Source organism: Zootoca vivipara, chromosome 9 (assembly GCF_965207765.1).
Source record: "Zootoca vivipara chromosome 9, rZooViv2.hap1.1, whole genome shotgun sequence".
NCBI classification, from domain to species: Eukaryota; Metazoa; Chordata; class Lepidosauria; order Squamata; family Lacertidae; genus Zootoca; species Zootoca vivipara.
This window is the reverse complement of record NC_142592.1, coordinates 28,984,886-29,004,849: the sequence shown is the minus strand read 5'-3', so window position 1 is coordinate 29,004,849 and position 19,964 is coordinate 28,984,886. Positions and strand designations below refer to the sequence as shown.

The 19,964-nt window shown below is 43.1% G+C and overlaps 1 protein-coding gene across 2 annotated transcripts in view; it reads right to left on the bottom strand.

The window, feature by feature from the left end:
* The window catches only part of TRHDE (thyrotropin releasing hormone degrading enzyme), a 204,082-nt gene that overhangs the window by 146,166 nt on the left and 37,952 nt on the right, over positions 1–19,964 (bottom strand). For both annotated transcript variants that reach the window (XM_035128521.3, XM_088651943.1), the window contains exon 3: positions 1,825–1,951. In XM_035128521.3, the coding sequence (XP_034984412.3) occupies positions 1,825–1,951 (127 nt within the window). The remainder of the gene's footprint in view (positions 1–1,824; positions 1,952–19,964) is intronic.

The window sequence follows — 19,964 nt, the reverse complement described above, 5'->3', positions numbered from 1 at the left end:
ATTCTGTGTAGAATTATTAAAACAGCAGAGAGCATTATTGGCTGCTCACTCACCACCTTAGAACAAATTTACACCACCAGGTGCCATAAAAAAGCACTAGATATATCAAGAGATCCAACGCACCCTGGTCACCATTTCTTTCAGCTCCTGCCATCGGGACGGAGATATAGAACTATGCAGGCAAGAACGAGCCGTCTCAGGAACAGTTTCTTCTCTAGAGCGATTTTGGCCTTAAATGGAAAGCCTGGACTTTGAAGTCATCTTATTTTACTTGTTATTTTGTATTATATTACTGTTTTTAATTAGGTTTTTATAATTTTGGATTATGCGGAATGCTTTATCGGAGTGGATGTAGCAACCGAGTAATTTCGTTGTTCCCGCAAGGGGACAATGACAATAAAGATATCTTAAATCTTAAATCTTACCAACAACACCACCTATTAAATATAATGTGGTCTGTAAGTTAGCTTGTGTACTATCCATCATGTCTAGAAAATACTTTGAAATGAGAGACCACACTTTATTGATATAGAAAATGGCATTTTCCAGATTACCCACTCTTTATCTACTACCATGTTCAGACTCCTTAAGTGAACAACTCTTTTCTTTCTGCCAATTAAGAAATATACTGTGTTTTCCTTTTACCTTCTACGCAAATTTTGCAAAGACTCCCCCACCCCATAGGTCAATGACTTGCATCATATTTTCATGACAAACACTTATGCAGGACAAATTGCAGACAGACATGAAAATGCAAAGCAATGAGCTAGAGTTAGTCCAATCTCATGTTAGCTACTTTGACTTTAACACAGTACTACATGCAACAAAACAATTAAGAGAGGGGAGAAAGAAATACAATCTCAGACTTATTAAAAATGCATAAAGTGCCCACTTGGAACAGTATAAATTAATGTATCTCCTGCCACACCATTAGTTGCAAGGCTTAGAATGATGCTACTCAGCAGGCTAGTGCTTTAATGAAGGAGCACCTGCATTCCAGGGAGGAACACCTGTGGTTGGAAATCAGAAAACACTTGTGATCAAAAAGAGAGCTGCTGAGTAATGTGTTTTCTGGATCTTGGTCCCATGTGCTTCTAAAGAGGGTACATATAATAACACAGTTTGAAATATTCCAGCGTACAAGAGTAGAGTACTAACAGAACAAAGGAAGAGAGCATATACTTTGAGGCTTGTGCTGGCTGAACTGCAAAGTAAGGTTAGAGTCATTCACTTCAAGAAGCAGAGTTACAGTAAAGTATTTATCATGATTAAAGGGGGGGAGTTATATAGAAGAGGCGCCAACAAAACGTAGCTCAAATGGAAGGGAAACCCAATACTCTGAGCATGTGCACAAACATGTATACATGCTTTCTTTCTCTGAACAACTAAGTGCAATGTTCCTGATTGGCCCATACCATTGGATTGTTGTTTAAGACAAGACTACAGGTAGACCACCCTGCTCATTCAACTTTTTAGAAAATGAATGTAGTACTCACTGGCTTGGATAGTAAGATAAGTAAACTCAAGGAAGTTCACAGAAGGCAGTTTCCTGTCCTCCCTCCTACATCCACCTCTGCCCCCAGGAAAAACTCTCTGGAGGATCAGGGACCCTCCTAAGAAATATGGGAGAGTGTAAAGGGGAGAACCCTACAAAATCAGGCCAAGATCCACCCAACCTTGCATATCCCATCCCACATTGTTCAGACCTGACTCTTGACCCGCCAGAGGGGAAATTTATTTCCTTAAGTTAACTTATATTAGGATCTAAACCATTATTTTTAGCCTTCCATACTCTGATCTTTCAGTTCCTCTTGACAAGCTTACCTAATTTTGGCAGGGAATAGGGCACTTCGAAGTAGTCTTCATAAAACTCAACTAGTCTCCGAGTAATGTTTAGAGCATAATCCCCAGATCCTCTTCTGATGGCATCAGGTCTTGCATATAATCGGATCTGATTGGAAAACAAAACAAATGAAATGACTGGTCATTATGTTTTCTGCCATTTTACATGGATTACAAAGTGAAAAAGTCCAAATCTGTTAGGTCTCTCTGTCTCTCTCTCTGCCCTCCCCTCCCTCCAAATCCTAATATGAGCAGCATAGATGGTGTTACTGAAATAAAAAAAACTTGCACAATTAAAAATAACAAAGCTGAAAGTGCCACCAATCCAAAACTGTGGCTGTATATAGTGCCAAATACACAAATTTTAATTCATCTTGCATCAAATATGAATATTCAATGCAATTGCTTACATGTGTTTTCCAGAGATATGATGGCACAGTGGATTAGTGTAATGGCTCTTTGCCTACGTTAAATGTAGAGGTGGCTCAGTAGGGAAGGAGTTCATGGCAAGTTAAAGGCACTTTCCATCAAACCCTGAACACATTAGCAGGCTGTGTAGGTAATATAATAATTCACCCACCCTTTCTTATACTGGCACTGATGAGCAAAATAAGCCCTCAGAAATAACCATTTATGAGCTTATTCATGTACACAAACAATTAGTATTCCTGAAACCCATCCATGACTGCTCCAGGCCAGAATTTCTATTTTCAAAATGCAGTAAGTATATTAAAGCTGCTCATACTTCTTACACAATGTAGATGTTGAAGCTGTGTTCAGCATAAAACATTTCAGCTGTCTTCCTGTATGAATCACCAAAATGAAACAGCCATTTCTTCATCTAGTGGGTGTGGGTTGCAGCCTTTGTTCCTTCTGTAGGCTGTGCCTGTCAGCCAAAGTTTTTTAAAGTGCCTCACAGAGCATATAGAACTTGTCAGCCTATAAGCTAATGCACCTCAAACCCTGCTGCTATTCACCCCAAAGCAGGGTTATATGACAATCAGTGGCTCAGTTCCCATGTCACTTGAAGCCTCAGTCAGGCCCTGCTCTAGGTATAGTCCCGGTGGCGCGGGGCGCCAGGGCGCCAGGCCGGCGGGGGGGCACTGTGCAGCGAAGCCATGCAGAAGCCGTGCTGCGCGCTGCGAGGGCAGGGGCGCTGGAGCGATCTCCGTGCCTCAGCGCCAGGGCGCCCGACCTGCTTGAGACGGCCCTCGCCTTAGTTAAGCATAAGCATGGTTTAAAGGAGAACATGTGGAATGCTAGTACTCAGGGTCAAAGCTATGTCCACTTTGCGCCTTCCCCACTTCTGCTGTGCTACTGAGATCTACGGTAAGCTATGGTTTGGCTTAGAGTTGTGTTTGAACCCAGGCTCATGGTCTCTCTCTCTCTCTCTCTCTCTCTCTCTCTCTCTCTCTCTCTCCAAACAAACCAAAACATGATCTGTAACCAAGGTTTGCTCTTGGTTTAGTACTCATGGTTTGTTTGAGGGAGTCAAACCTTAAGCCCATGCTCAGATTTAACATTGAGCCAAACCATGGATTAGCTCTTAATAGTGGCAACGGTGATTTTTCTCCCGGCGTGCTACATGCTTACCTTTAAACCATAGTTATTCTGTAAACAAGGCCAATATTAATGTGTTTGACTGCCAAATGCAACAGTAGACCATTCTGGTCTGTTGCACACTCTGCTCCCTAAAAATCTACACCAATAGGGATCAGTCTTGAAAAGAGTGCACCCACAAAGCAAATCCAAAATTATGAAGTTGTACCGCTGGAGTGCTTGCTATAGTACAGGGATGGCCAATTTTCAAGAGACTGCAATCTACTCACACAACTAAAAACTGGAAGTCATCTACCCCTTTTTTGGGGGGGGGGTTTCAGGTCAAAGTTGTTGAGCTTTTTTTAGGAAGGAAAGCTGCTTTTTCAAGGGTTCAGGTGAAAGTTGTTGAGCTTTGACCTGAATCCCATTTTGTGGGGCGGGGGGGGGGGGGGAGAGCAGGGGAAAGGGATAGATGAAAAAAGTAGCTCACCAAGAGATCACTAATGAAACAGTCAGCCTAGCAGCGAGAGCTCCTTCTTCCGTTCTAGCAATCTAGAGGGCAGGGTGAGGGGGGACCGGATGGAGGAGCCAGCGATCGACCACGATCTACCAAAACCTCCTGGGGATTGACCAGTAGATTGTGATCGACCTGTTGGAGATCCCTGCTATAGTATATATGCATGCAACCCTTTCTTCTTCAAAGTACAGTTCTCTACAAAGGCCCCTAGAGTGTAAATGGCTTACACCCAGGTAAGGGCCTGCAGTCTATAGAGGCAAACCCATGCAATGTGCATGGCTGAGTATACATCAAAGGAAGGCCCACAGACTCTCCTGCTGTGACTTGTGGCACCCATGGTTTACAACACAATACAATGTTATAGTTAGATCTTCCCTAAAGCAGGGGTCAGTTATGTGCAGAATTGTGTGAAAAAACTAGAGAAAAACTGTTGGTGAACTGTCTTGCCGCAGTACGCCCTGTGCTTGCTACTGTCTTGCATGTTCATTTCCGACTTCAAGAAGTCAACAGCATCCATTGTGAGACAATGGAATGATATTTAATATGGTTGCCTCCAGTTCCAATCAGTTCAGCTGGCCTCGGTGCCAAAATATTAAAACACCACAATCAGCATCACAGCTACAGAAGTAACACGGATGCTTGCGATCTTGATGACACTCTCACATATTATGCTTTTGCTACTCAAAGATTAAGTTTAGACTGCTATAAAGAAAGTTGGCGTGACATCCATTCTCGTATATTAGTAAGTTCTAGAAGACAGAAAGAGGTCTTCTCAGCATGATTTTAGTATCTTTGATAAAAAAAAAACCAAGTCTCAAAAGCTACATCTCACATAAGCAATGGGGGAAATGTGCTAGTCAGTGTTTCCCCACTCCTTACTGTACAGACCAGAGGTGCCCAATGTGGAAGCCTCCCAGGTGTTGGATGCCCACTTCCACCATCCCTAGTCAGCACGGCTTAATGGTCAGGAATTATGTAAACGGCAGTCCAGCACCATCTGGTGGGCACCACATTGTTTCCCCCTGCCCACACCATGACTAATATCTGACTTGCATCCATTCACATGCAGACAAGTGTCATGACAAGATCATAATCCACATTGCTTTTGGTAAGTGGAAACACAACGGGAATTGGGGAGACAGAATAATTTCCCCCAAGCTTTTCTTGGGAGTTATGAAATTGTACTTTCCAACAAAAACAAAAACACAGGTCATGGTTCATCTTCACATTTGTACTGCAGAATCTTAGTAGAGTACCTAATTATTGCCTTTTTCTGAGGAAATGTGAAATAGAAAACATAATTAACCTAATGATTCATGTAATACAATTGAGTTTTACTCTCTGGAGGTCCCTTTTCCTACTTTTCAACACTTGAAGCAATGCAGTATATACATGAATTCCATGATCGTATCCACTTTCTTTAGAAAACATTAAACCCCCCCCCCATGTTGTTGGCATCAGTCTGTCTCGAGAGACAATGGAAGAAGAGTGTGTCCTTGGGGGTAAATACACTTTTCTGTAAGTGTTGTAGTGAACACAGTTCAGTGCATGAGTTCAACACATATTTCATTTGTGACACCAACATGCTTGACTGAAAATCACTGTAATCCCTGAGCAGTAGGTCCAGATCAGCTACTCTGGAAATGGGAAGGCTCCTTATGTTCAGACAAGGAACAAAGATCCAGCAGAGACTACCTGCCTAAGGAAGTGTGAAGATGGTTTTCATCAACTTAGCATTTCCTCTACACACACACACACACACAGAGAGAGAGAGAGAGAGAGAGAGAGAGAGAGAGAGAGAGAGAGAGAAGCTGCTATAGAGTTCCTCCCAACCATTGGAGCAACTTTTCAGGAGGCAAAGGAATCCATGAAGATCACACCCCTTCTTCCAGTAGAAGCAAAGCTCTGCTGAGTTTAACTCTAGATATCCACCCCACTGCATAGAGAAACATGTCCCTAGACAATTGCCACTGAATTTGTTCTGTGTCTATCTGTATCCTTGTACCTTCTTTGTCCATTTCACAATTTCAGTGCTGCGGTTTCCCAGTGACCTATCTGGTCAGTAACATTTCCCCCTCTTACTTGCCCATTCCACAAATCCCACAAATTTGAAAGGAATATACTATTGTAGTCTTTTTTAAAGTTTTTGCAGCTTGTCAATGCTCACAGGCTGTTTATAAGAGAGAGAAATCCAACGGCTGATTCATGCATCACTTTTTATGTAGCAAAGTCATCACAAGAGAATTTCAAATGTTCTGTTCATGAAGAGAATATTTCTTGTGAATGTGGTCTTACAAGATGACAGCTAGTATTTATCATGTATGAGTAAAAGCCTGAGAACTAACACATTGCTAAATATGGTAAATACTAGGTGTCACTACAGGGAGAACATTGACAAGAAATATTCGCCATGTGAAACACGCAAGGTAAAAGTCATATTGTGATGACTTTATCATATTAAATCTTCATATGTGAAAAGGATGGAAAACAAACACCCACAGGGCAGCCCAGTTATCCTCAAAAAAACTGCTTGTGTAAATGTAGAGCAAAGTAACTGTGAATAAATAGGGGGAGCATGAACAGGAGTGGATAAACGACAAACACCCTGCAATTTAGTTGAATTAAACATTGCAAGGTAGGTAGCCAGAAAACCCAGATAAAGGCAAGGCTCAATAATAAACCCCAGGATAACTCAAAAAGAAATAGAGAAGATCAATACATAAATGAACTTGTCAGCAGATATTTCAGAATTCAAGAGAAAACAATGTTTACTCTATTTTGTGGTGAAATAGATTTGACTGACAAAAAATATGCAATTATTTATTATATCCCTGAAGGCTGTTTGATATTTAAACTAAGGGCTTAATGCTATATTAGTTTCATTTCTGCAAGATTAGACCCATGATAGTTTTGAATTTTTTTTGTGTGTTGTTGTTTTTTTGCACAGTTGGATCTAAGTCAAGGAAAACAATCTCCATACAGTATATGTTCAGCTTTAAACACTATAAACAAACTTGCCATAATACAGAATAATACATGCAAGCTGTCACTGAAGCAAGCAGACATCAGAACAAGATGAGTGAGTTAAATTGCTGGAGTCAGAATAATCCAGACAGCCCCACTAATAAAGGTGCCTTGTGGATGTCAGCTGTTACTCACACATTATCAACAAGTAACTCATGTTGAGCACAATTTACCAAAACTTTCTACTGAGTAAGGACAACTGGAATGAAAAGGAAAATATGTAGACTTGTACAAACACCATTCATTGCATGGGAATTTGTGCACGAGAAGTGTCTGGGTCAAAAGAGAGGACATGGCAAGTGTGACCTTATCAATACCATCAAAATGTTACCTTCTGGTTACTAGGCTCCCTAGTTTGGGACTTGCATAAGCAAGTCTAAGATGGGGGACACCTAGATTTCCAGTAGTGCATACATGTGAAAAGAATCTAGGGGTCTTAGTAGACCACAAGCTTATCATGAGTCAACAGTGTGATGCGGCAGCAAAGAAATTCTAGGCTGCATAAACAGAAGTATGGTATTCACATCAATGCTAGTAAGAGTGCCACTCTATTCTATCCCGGTCATACAACGTGTGGAGAAACTGTGTCTCTAGTTCTGGGCACCCCAGTTTAAGAGAAATATTGAAGAGCTGGAATATGTGCAGAGGAGGGTGGCTAAGGTTAATGATGAAGTTGGATATGTTTAGTCTGGAGAAAAGACAGTAAAGGACCCCTGACAGTTAAGTCCAGTCGCAGACGACTCTGGGGTTGCGGTGCTCATCTCACTTTACAGGCCGCAGACAGGTTTTCCGGGTCATGTGGCCAGCATGACTAAGCCGCTTCTGGCACAATGGAACACCGAAACCAGAGCAGCGCACGGAAACACCGTTTACCTTCCCGCTTGGAGCAGTACCTATTTATCTACTTGCACTTTTTTGGCGTGCTTTCGAACTGCTAGGTTTTCAGGAGCTGGGAGCGAGCAACAGGAGCTGCCCCATTGCGGAGATTCGAACTGCCGACCTTCTGATCGGCAAGCCCAAGAGGCTCAGTGGTTTAGATCACAGTGATAGCCATCTTCAAATATTTGAAGGGCTGTCACAGTGCCACATGGAAGATGGAGCAAGCTAGTTATCTGCTGCTCCAGAGTATGGGACCCAAACCAATGGATTCAAATTACAAGGAGATTTTGACTAAACCTGAGGAAGAACTTTCTGGCCGTAATAACTGTTCAACAGTGGAATGAACTAGCTTGGAAGGCAGTAGGCTCTCCTTCATAGCAGGTACTTAAGCAGAGGTTTGATGGCCATCTTCAGGGATCCTTTGGCTGTAATTCCTGCATTACATTGCAGGGGGTTAGATGACCCTTGAGAGGCCTTCTAAATCTACAATTCTGTGATGCTTTGTAACAAAAATGTATTTAGTATATTATAGGGATACAAAATGTCAATGATAAATCAGCTATTTGCTAAGAGACACTTGCAACGTTTTCAGAAAAATGGTCATGGTTACTTTGGTCGAATCCTTCTGAAGTCAGATAAAAACAAAGTTAAAAGAAACAACCATACAAATGGACATCAATTTCAGGAATTCTCATATTTCCCCATTTTAAAACTATATATTCAAAAGAACCTTGCAAAGTGGTCATACCCAGAGGGATGGTATTGAAAGATTAAGATTTTCAAAGATGAAATCAGCCATCTGAAAGCTAACAAAACAAAGCCTTATCAAGGGAAAATCTATTATTTTTGGATATGCCCCTTGTATTGCAACATCAAAGAAAAAATGGATGAGCAAACTGGTAAAACCTTTGAAATGATGATTATATAGATATGATAAAGCAACATGGCTGCTCGCAAATGAATCTTGTCAATGTTGGAATTATTGTGAATTACATGTATATATTTTTGTTATAATCTTCTGTTCTTGCAATTTTCATCAGCATTTAGTTTAACCACTAAATATGAGGAAAACAGAGAAAATCATTCATCACAAAAGGACACATTACCATTTTAAGTTCAGTAATGTGCTTCTCTAACTTACTTCAAACTTCATTCTTTGAAAAGAACAAATGAATGTATTATCATAGGATGCATACAATGGTTTCACAAATTGTATCACTAGGCAGCAGGGATCACAATGTGGGCAGGGTAGGGAGGAGATGCCAGTCTGTTTTAAAAAAGGCTGTGATTCTGAATATGTATAATACTGATAACTTATCATTCAGTTTCAGACCTTTTTAAAGGCACAGTGTTTTGTGGTTTTTCTTTTCATTTTCACTGTTAAAGTAAGTTCAACTTCAAAATAATAATAATAATAATAATAATAATAATAATAATAATAATAATAATATATTTATACCCTGCCCATCTGGCTGGGTTTCCCCAGTCACTCTGGGCGGCTTCCAGCAAAATATTAAAATACAGTAATTCATCAAATATTAAAAGCTTCCCTAAACAGGGCTGCCTTCAGATGTCTTCTAAAAGTCAGATAGTTGTTTATTTCTTTGACATCTGATGGGAGGGCATTCCACGGGCTGGGTGCCACTACCAAGAAGGCCCTCTGCTTGGTTCCCTGTTAACTTCACTTCTCGCAGTGAGGGAACCGCCAGAAGGCCCTCAGCACTAGACCTCAGTGTCCGGGTTGAACGATGGGGGTGGAGATGCTTCTTCAAGTATACTGGGGCCAAGGCTGTTTAGGGCTTTAAAGCTCAGCACCGGAAACATACTGGGAGCCAATGTAGGTCTTTCAGGACCAGTGTTAAACCGGTATGGTCTTGGCAGCCACTCCCAGTCACCAGTCTAGGTGCCACATTCTGGATTAGTTGTAGTTTCCGGGTCACCTTCAAAGGTAGCCCCACGTAGAGTGCATGGCAGTAGTCCAAGCAAGACATGTCCTCTGCCAAGTGTCTTGCCCATATATCCTTGCCTGGCAACAGTGCTCCTCAAATGAGGCATTGCAGAGAACCACATGCCCCAGAAGGTAGCTTAGCTTGTACTGGAAACCAGGCCTTTAAGTGTTGCAGCTCCAGCCTTCTAGAATCAAATTACTAGCTGAAATTATGATAGGCATCTAATGTGATGATGTTTAAGCACCTACTGAAAGCATTGTTGTTTAAGAAGGCTTTCCCTGAGATGTGACCCAATCATTTGTGGAACTGAAATTGTACTTTGGAGACATGGTTTTAGAGTTTATAGTTTTACAGGTGGTTTTATTCAAGGCTAATTTTCTATTTTTATTTTTATTTAAAAGAAGGTGGCAATGGCGCCCACCTAAGCGGTGCCAGAGAACTCCAGAGAGTTCACCTGGCTGGAAAAAACCCTCTGGTTTTATTGTTTATTAAAACTTGAGGGGGGGGGGACTAATTCAGGTTTTACCCGGAGTAGAACCACTGAAATGTATGACCCTAGCTTAGTCATGTTCATTCGTTTCAATGGGCATACTCTGAGTAAAATTTAATTGACTACTACACTTTGTTACTTCATATCTTGCACACCACTTCAATGTCCTGAAGCTGTGAAACATTTTATACATTTTCAAAATAAATATGAAGCCAAGAACCTTTATGGCCCTCACCCCCAGTGTCCTAAAATCAGCAAAATAAGTTAAGAGTTTTCTCCCATTAGAGAAGATATGTGAGGCAAGCACCACAATCTCTTGCTGGTTTCCCCAGTTCTTTAAATCCGTCTACTCAAGAAGCCCATGAAATCCAACTCTTTTTTTATCTTTAAGGAGAGACGGTGAAAGGCAGTTTATTTCAGAGAGAAACCTTTAGTGAGATATTTGAGTCTAATGCTTTTATGATTTTATGCAACTCGTTATATCCTGTCTTTTTCTTCCCCTGAAGGCAACTATAGTCTATGTGGAATTTTGTATATTTTTTATAGTGCATGCTACATTATGCTTTTAAGAATGGAAATGAAAGAGAGCTTTCTAGACTAGGGGGATGAAAATTCAATGAAATAGTTTATATTTACACTGTATGAAGTTGCCATTTTGCAGTTGGTCAACAACCAAATAAATGTTTATGCAGAAAGATACATGCAGCCCTTTGACAATTGCCAATTTAAATGTGCATTATATTATTGAACTATTTTCCCTGTTCCAGCTTCCCACACTCTGGTTGGTTTTAAATTAGAACTGGTCTACTGCCATAGTGTCATACAGGGCTATATGCTGTCTGCTCATGAACAGCAACAGATGTGACAGAACAGAGCACGGCATCATTATTGGCTATCAAAAAACCAAAGGTATTTCCAATAAGCAACAAGAATCCCACATAAAGCAGCCATTCCATTGCCATAGTGGTGTGGGAACCACACAACAAAACCTTAAAAGAAATGGCAGGGCCATCTTAAGCATATCTGGCGCCCTGGCGCCGTGGTGCAAAGATCCCTCTGGCCCCCACCCCACCCCGTTTCCTGACGCAGCAGCGTGGTGCCCCCCTGGCGGCCCGGCGCCCTGGCACATTGCGCCACCCAGCCTTGCCTTAGGGCCGGCCCTGAGAAACGGGTTACTGAGAAAGGAACTATGAAACATTTCATTGACAATGATTTTGATCAAAGCCTTCTGAGGTATACATGTAAGATGAACATACCAGCATGGTTCTTTGACTATTTGGATTTTTTCAGGATCCTAAATCTTACTACAAATGTTATTCATAGTCAATTACTATGGACCAGACACACAGAGGCCATGGAAACACCTTCCTGTGGGTACATGATGCTGAAAGGAGCCTATGGTCTCAAAACCCCTCTAGAACCTCGGAGTCCATGTACATTTAATCCAATTAGAGGTTTTTAGATCCCTTGAGAATACCTTGTCTCCAGTTCTGCTGCACTGTATCCGGCTCTTGAGAGCAGCATGAAGGAAAGCATAATCTTCTAGACAAAAGTGTGCAGGGGGGAAATGCTATATGCTCTCCCCAGAATCAATCAAGCTACACTGATTGTACCAGAGAGGATCTGGACTGAATTTAAAAGGTTCAGGCCTCATGTTTCTCTTCAATGACCTTGCTGTGAACTTGTTTTGATGACAATATAGTAGGCCACAGAATGGTTAAAAGTTCTAGATGGGCACTGCTAAACTCTCTTGCTAGTTAAATGCTTTAAACTTTAAGTAAGCTAGCCTTAAGTGCATTGTTTGCGAGACTGCCATCAAGCTGGTCTTCTGTGCATTTTCTGTGTAATTTCCTTTAGATAAGCCAGGGGTTCCCAACAAAATTTTCTCGAGGACCCCTCATCGAGCCGCTATTGTGACAAGGACCCCCATTAATTCCTAATCCTAAAATTAAAAAGTGAGAGCCAAATTAAGAGTCTTTTTATATTTTATATTTATACATTTTTTACAGTTCTTCCTCTTCATCTGTAGGCCTTTGTCGTTTTAATGATCCACTTTTTAACCAACGGTCCATTTTTAACTACGCGAACTGTAGCTTCCGTGAAAAACAACGCTTTGTTTACAAACGCAAAGAGGCAGCGCGCACCAGGGAGGAGGGAGGGGAATGGTGAAGACAGGGTACCTGCGCAGTAGCGCACAAATGAAGCCGACGCGCGCAAAGCATCTTGGGGAGGTGAGCGTTAGTAGAATGTGTGCACTGCCTCTTTGCAAAACAGTAGTGTTTGTAAAGTGCCACCTAACGGCATACAGCAGAACTACTGCCTCTATCTAATTCTAGTTTTGCGCTAGACTCTGCTCATGCAGGAAGCGGCCAAAACAAAATATCTGTTATCATACGAAATATATTTAATATTTTTTTATTCTAATAGCATCTTGCGGACCCCTCTGGCATAGCTCGCGGACCCCTGGGGGTCCCCGGACCACCTGTTGGGAACCACTGAGATAAGCATAATTCATTTAATTGTCCCTACAATTTCTCTTCCGATAAATAATGGATGTGATGTTGAAAATGCAGCATTTCTTAATCCTTCCTGTTGGCACATTCAGTTGTCTGTATTGATGGTTTTATAAACCAGTCTTCCAACCCAACATTTCTCTCTCTCTCTCTCTCTCTCTCTCTCTCTCTCTCTCTCTCTCTCACACACACACACACACACACACACACACTTATTTACAAGTTAGAGACTCATCTGCACACTAACCTCGAGTTAGCTTTTCATTTTTAAAGAGAGCACTATTGTATTGCTCACCACTCCAACAGACAAACTCTTATTGATCTGACAACCTCATTTAAGACGCAATGTTTGGTTTACAAGAGTAACCCGGGAATTGATAGGCTGAGCATATAAGAATATGGTTGTTAGCATCCATCTGTCTCATGAGACAATGGAGGAGTGCACCTTTCGGGGTGATGTCAAACCATTAGAGAATTACAGCACCTGCTATGGCTGTAGAGACTGATGCGGGAGAGACATGTTTTGTTGCAGCTAGGGCAGATGAAGGCATCCGGTTGTGCTGCTGGAAGTGCACCATGGTGTTTATTCTCTCTGCGCTCCTCCCAATGTTCATTCCTTCTCTGGTCACTGCTGTGGATAGATAACCGGACTGTCTGTCTCCAGGCATTGTGGTTGTCAGCAAGGGATTCCTACCCAGCAGGGTTGGTGTTGCCAAGCCGTCATGTCACGTTTACAAACATCTTTGTAAAGCAGAGTTGGTCTACCAATGGGCCTTGTACCTGAAGCCAGCTCTCCGTAGAGTATGTCCTTGAGGATGCTGCCATCTTCCATTCTGTAGATATGGCCTGGCCGGCACAGACGTCGCTGAGACAGCAATGTGAACATGCTGGGAATGTGGGCTTGGGTCATTAGCATCACATTCTCCCATACCCTTTTGGAGATGCAAGCCATTGCTGTAGCTGCCTTGCTGAGCCACTTGTCCAGCTCAGTGTCAATGGAGAGGCTGCTGGTTATGGTGGAACCCATGTAGACAAAACTGTCTACCACCTCAAGCATGTACGGTAGTCAACAATGCTGATGTGTGGGGTACTGGTGACATCCTGACCCAGGATTTTGGATTTCGTCAGGTTGATGGTAAGGCTGAACTCCCTGCAGGCTTGGGCTAAATGGTAGATGAGTGTGATGTCAAGGCTACGTCATCTGCAAACAAACTCTCTCCAATAAGGACCCATCAGACCTTTGTCTTGGCATATAGACATGCCCCATCGCCCCTTGGATGAAAGCTGAAAGCACAGGAGAATAACAGGGAGAAGAATATGGAAGAAGAGAGTTGGGGCAAGAACACATCCCTGTTTCACACCATTCTTTATACGGAAGGCGTCTGAGGATGAGCCATCATATTGGATGGTGCCACGCATGTTCTTGCGGAAGTGCATGATTATCTTGTGAAGTTTAGGTAGGCATCCTATCTTGTTGAACAGTCTGAAGAGTTCTTTTGGGCTGACCAGTTCAAAGGTCTTCATCAGATCTATGAAGGCAATGTACAAGGAGTGTCTCTGCTCTTGGCATTTCTCCTGCAGCTGAAGCACTGAGAAAATCATTTCAGCTCTTGACCACTGTGCTCTAAAGCCGCACTGTGACTCAGGATAGACCCTGTCAGCAAGTGACTGTATTCTGTTGAGAACTACATGGGGAAAGGCTTTCCCCACAGAACTCAGCAGGGAGATTCCACAGTAGGTGTTGCAGTCATGGCACTTACCTTTGTTCTGGTAGAAGGCGACAATGCTGGAATCATGCGTGTCTTGTGTTATGGATCCTTGTTTCCAACACTACAAGAGGAGGCCATGGAGGTGCGTCATGAAGGAGGAATTGAAGCTGGCTCTTAGCACTTTTGTTGAGATTCCATCCTGTCCTGGGGCTTTACCATGTGTATAAAGGGAAACCTAAGCAGCACTTTGTCCTACTTATTTCTGTCATTTAAAACTATTAGTGACCTAAGTGTGTTGTGGTCTGTTTGCCTTTTTTTTTGGTCCAGTACAACTGTTATAGTTTGGGGTGAAGATTGAAGTAGTTTTTAAAAATAAAACTGTATATGTGACTGATAATGTATGCTTAATATAATACAAACAAAATCTCACAAATTTTCAACAGAGCTCAGGCAATATGTCTGTCACTTTTGCCCTGGTGCCATGTTTAAAAATGTTGTTGTTTAGTCATTTAGTTGTGTCCGACTCTTCGTGACCCCATGGACCATAGCACGCCAGGCACTCCTGTCTTCCACTGCCTCCCGCAGTTTGGTCAAACTCATGTTCGTAGCTTCGAGAACACTGTCCAACCATCTCGTCCTCTGCCGTCCCCTTCTCCTAGTGCCCTCAACCTTTCCCAACATCAGGGTCTTTTCCAAGGATTCTTCTCTTCTCATAAGGGGGCCAAAGTATTGGAGCCTCAGCTTCACAATCTGTCCTTCCAGTGAGCACTCAGGGCTGACTTCCTTAAGAATGGATAGGTTTGATCTTCTTGCAGTCCATGGGACTCTTAAGAGTCTCCTCCAGCACCATAATTCAAAAGCATCAATTCTTCGGCGATCAGCCTTCTTGATGGTCCACCTCTCACTTCCATACATCACTACTGGGGAAACCATAGCTTTAACTATACGGACCTTTGTAGGCAACGTGATGTCTCTGCTTTTTTTATGTGTAAAATAAAGTAGGCTAAAAGGCAATGGACATTCACAGACAACAGAAATAAATTTAGCGAAATAACTTAATTTTTGCCTACACTCACAGCTGCTCTCCAAAATATTTCAGATGGGGTCTCTCCGATCCCTACCTAGATATGCTGGGGTATGACTTGGGACCTTCTCAAGTGCACTTGCGGGAAAATATGGTCTCTGACACAGCAATTGTCAGTGTCTAGACTCTACCTGGAAGTGATGATATTCCAGCTGAACTATTTAAAATTTTAAAAGATGATGCTGTTAAGGTGCTACACCCAATATGCCAGCAAGTTTGGAAAACTCAGCAATGGCCAGAGGATTGGAGAAGATCAGTCTACATCCCAATCCCAAAGAAGGGCAGTGCCAAAGAATGCTCCAACTACCGCACAATTGCGCTCATTTCACACGCTAGCAAGGTTATGCTTAAAATTCTACAAGGCAGGCTTAAGCAGTATGTGGACCGAGAACTCCCAGAAGTGCAAGCTGGATTTCGAAAAGGCAGAGGAACCAGAGACCAAATAGCAAACATGCGCTGGATTATGGAGAAAGCTAGAGAGTTCCAGAAAAACGTCTACTTCTGCTTCATTGACTATGCAAAAGCCTTTGACTGTGTCGACCACAGCAAACTATGGCAAGTTCTTAAAGAAATGGGAGTGCCTGATCACCTCATCTGTCTCCTGAGAAATCTCTATGTGGGACAAGAAGCTACAGTCAGAACTGGTAATGGAACAACTGAGTGGTTCAAAATTGGGAAAGGAGTACGACAAGGTTGTATATTGTCTCCCTGCTTATTTAACTTATATGCAGAATTCATCATGCGAAAGGCTGGACTAGATGAATCCCAAGCCGGAATTAAGATTGCCGGAAGAAATATCAACAACCTCAGATATGCAGATGACACAACCTTGATGGCAGAAAGCGAGGAGGAATTAAAGAACCTTTTAATGAGGGTGAAAGAGGAGAGCGCAAAATATGGTCTGAAGCTCAACATCAAAAAAACCAAGATCATGGCCACTGGTCCCATCACCTCCTGGCAAATAGAAGGGGAAGAAATGGAGGCAGTGAGAGATTTCACCTTCTTGGGCTCCTTGATCACTGCAGATGGTAACAGCAGTCACGAAATTAAAAGACGCCTGCTTCTTGGGAGAAAAGCAATGACAAACCTAGACAGCATCTTAAAGAGCAGAGACATCACCTTGCCGACAAAGGTCCGTATAGTTAAAGCTATGGTTTTCCCAGTAGTGATGTATGGAAGTGAGAGCTGGACCATAAAGAAGGCTGATCGCCGAAGAATTGATGCTTTTGAATTATGGTGCTGGAGGAGACTCTTGAGAGTCCCGTGGACTGCAAGAAGATCAAACCTATCCATTCTTAAGGAAATCAGCCCTGAGTGCTCCCTGGAAGGACAGATCGTGAAGCTGAGGCTCCAATACTTTGGCCACCTCATGAGAAGAGAAGAATCCTTGGAAAAGACCCTGATGTTGGGAAAGATTGAGGGCACTAGGAGAAGGGGACGACAGAGGACGAGATGGTTGGACAGTGTTCTCGAAGCTACGAACATGAGTTTGACCAAACTGCGGGAGGCAGTGCAAGACAGGAGTGCCTGGCGTGCTATGGTCCATGGGGTCACGAAGAGTCGGACACGACTAAACGACTAAACAACAACAACAACAAGACTCTACCTGTCTTGGTAGAGGTGGGTGTGCTCCCTCTCTTGATAAGCTGAAGAATGCCATCAACTCTCAGGCATGTGACACCACCCTAATCTCTCTCATTCTCTCTCTCTCTCACACACAATAAAACTGCCCCAGTAGTAGGTCCTGATTACTTAGGTAGAAGGCCTAATACTGCAAAATACTGAATACTTGCCACATACACCTTCAAATGTTAATACTGAAAAGGCTCAGCACTACAGCACGATCAGGCCCACAATAATAAGAGAATCAGCCCTTGGGGGGAAATAGGTGCATGAGAAATTCTCTGCTCTGATTGTGAAAACAAAACAGGGTTACCTCACTGAGAACAGCAAGAATATTAATGGAACTAGAAGGGGCTGGTTTCTTGAGGCTAGAAGCAAGTCTGAGGGGAAAGACACACAATTTGGCCTGAAAAAGCAAAATCCATTAACCATGAAATAGGGAAACAACAAGAAAAAAGAAACCCACACTTTTCACATAAGCTACTATTCAAAAAAATCCATTCAATCAAAGGTGTGGCGGAGAACACCACAAAGTAAACAGATTGCATGACTGTGGGGGGGGGGATTTCCCCTCCCTTTCCCGGCCCTTAAACCTTGCAATTGGAAGCGATCAAAATTCTACACAATTGGATGAAGAACTTTATGATGGGGGCAAAGATGCCTTGTGCACATACTCAGAAGCTTCTGCTTGCCTAAGGAAATCTAAGATGAATGGGAGAAAAAAATCACTTCACCTGGAGAGGAAGGATTCTGGCCCATTTCTTGCCCGCCCCAGTGGCTTGCGTGTCAAAATGTAAGGAGAATTTTAAAAAGAAACTTTACAAAGGCAAATTAAAGCTCTAAAGATTATAAATAAGAAGGGGAAATGGAAGTACTGAATCAATTAGAGTACTATTCATATCTCAGGACTCCCTTCTGAAAAAGATCAAGGCCTCAGCGAGAGATCAAAGTGATTAGCTGACTAACCAGCAGCCAACAGAGAAGCAGATAAGAAGTGGCAGGTTACACACATATCCAAACTGGCAAAACAGAAGCTTTCCATGGCTCAAAAGGGGGGAAAGCTGCACAATCCAAGTTCCAGTACAGTGGTACCTTCGGGTTAAGAACTTAATTCGTTCTGGAGGTCCGTTTTTAACCTGAAACTGTTCTTAACCTGAAATACCACTTTAGCTAATGGGGCTTCCTGCTGCCACTGCGCCGCCAAAGCACAATTTCTGTTCTCATCCTGAAGGAAAGTTCTTAACCTGAGGCACTATTTCTGGGTTAGTGGAGTCTGTAACCTGAAGCGTCTGTAACCTGAAGCTTCTGTAACCCGAGGTACTACTGTATATACATACACTGACAAGTATTATGAGCAAGGCTTTAAAACGTATGGACCATAATCAGCAGAGCACAAATCCACATAAGCAATTGTGAATGGTTTCAGCCAAAATTGAAAAATGTGGTATGCTTCCTGTTTAACTCAAGGGCTATTAATCAGGCAACTTACCATATAGGAAATGCTTAGATGTTTACGACTGTGGAAATAACCTGCAGCACATTTTATCATTCAAACTACACTTCCCATAGGAAAACCTTCAAATACCTGGGATATATTTCCTTATATGGGAGGGGGGAGTTCTTCACGATATGCTTAACAGATTTATATTCAGTTTTAATTCATTTTCATGCAATGTATTTTCTACTATAATCAATGAGATTATAATATTGGGCCAAAAGCCCAATTACTCCAGCACCTCATTTTCCGTACAGACCAATCAGATGGCTTCAGGAAGCCCACAATTAGGACATGATTGCACTTGTTTTCTCCAGCAACAGATAATCAGAGGCACAATTCCTTCAATACTGTTGGCATCCATCTGTCTTGACTTGCAGGGGTCAGCAAACTTTTTCAGCAGGGGGCCGGTCCACTGTCCCTCAGACCTTGTAGGGGGGGCTGGACTATATTGGGGGGGGGGAAGAGAATGAACGAATTCCTATGCCCCACAAATAACCCAGAGATGCATTTTAAATAAAAGCACACATTCTACTCATGTAAAAACACACTCATTCCCGGACTGTCCGTGGGCCGGATTTAGAAGGTGATTGGGCCGGATCCGGCCCCTGGGTCTTAGTTTGCCTACCCACAGGGGTGTAGCAAGGGGGCGATAGGGGCGGTCTGCCCCGGGTTCCACTCTGAGGGGTGACACTCGGCGCCCCCTCCCCACGACTCCCAAGCCAAGCCTCCAGCCTCCTGGGGAAAAGCCTGCTCGGCGCAGCACACCACGCCGAGCGGGCTTTTTACTGGGAGGCTGGAGGCTCGGCTTGGGAGTCACGGGGGCATGCCGAATGTCACCCCCCTCCAGGGTGGCACCCGCGCGCCGAGCAAGGCTTTCTACCGGGAGTCTGGAGGCTCAAGGCTCGGCTTGTGTGCCACGTAGAGGGGGATTGCGCCCCCCTGCAACTCCAAAGCCGAGCCTCCAGCTCCGGCCTATAGGTAGAAAGCCTCGTTCGGCGCAGCGGGATTTCTACGGAGAGGCTGGAGGCTCAGCTTCATAGTCGGGGGGGGGCGATACCCCTCTACGTAGTGTAGCTTGCGCAGCTTCATTACGTAGTGACGCATGCGCACGGCAATTTGCCGCCCCGGGTGACGCAGTGGCTTCCTACGCTGCTGCCTTCCCATGGTCTTGAGAGACAATGGAGAGCACCTCTGGGGGTGAAGTCAAACTGCTGCATTAGCAGCCGTTTCCTGTGAGATTGGAGGCAAGTCAATGGTTATGCAGTCCTAGTCTAGGAACATGGACAACACTGTTATA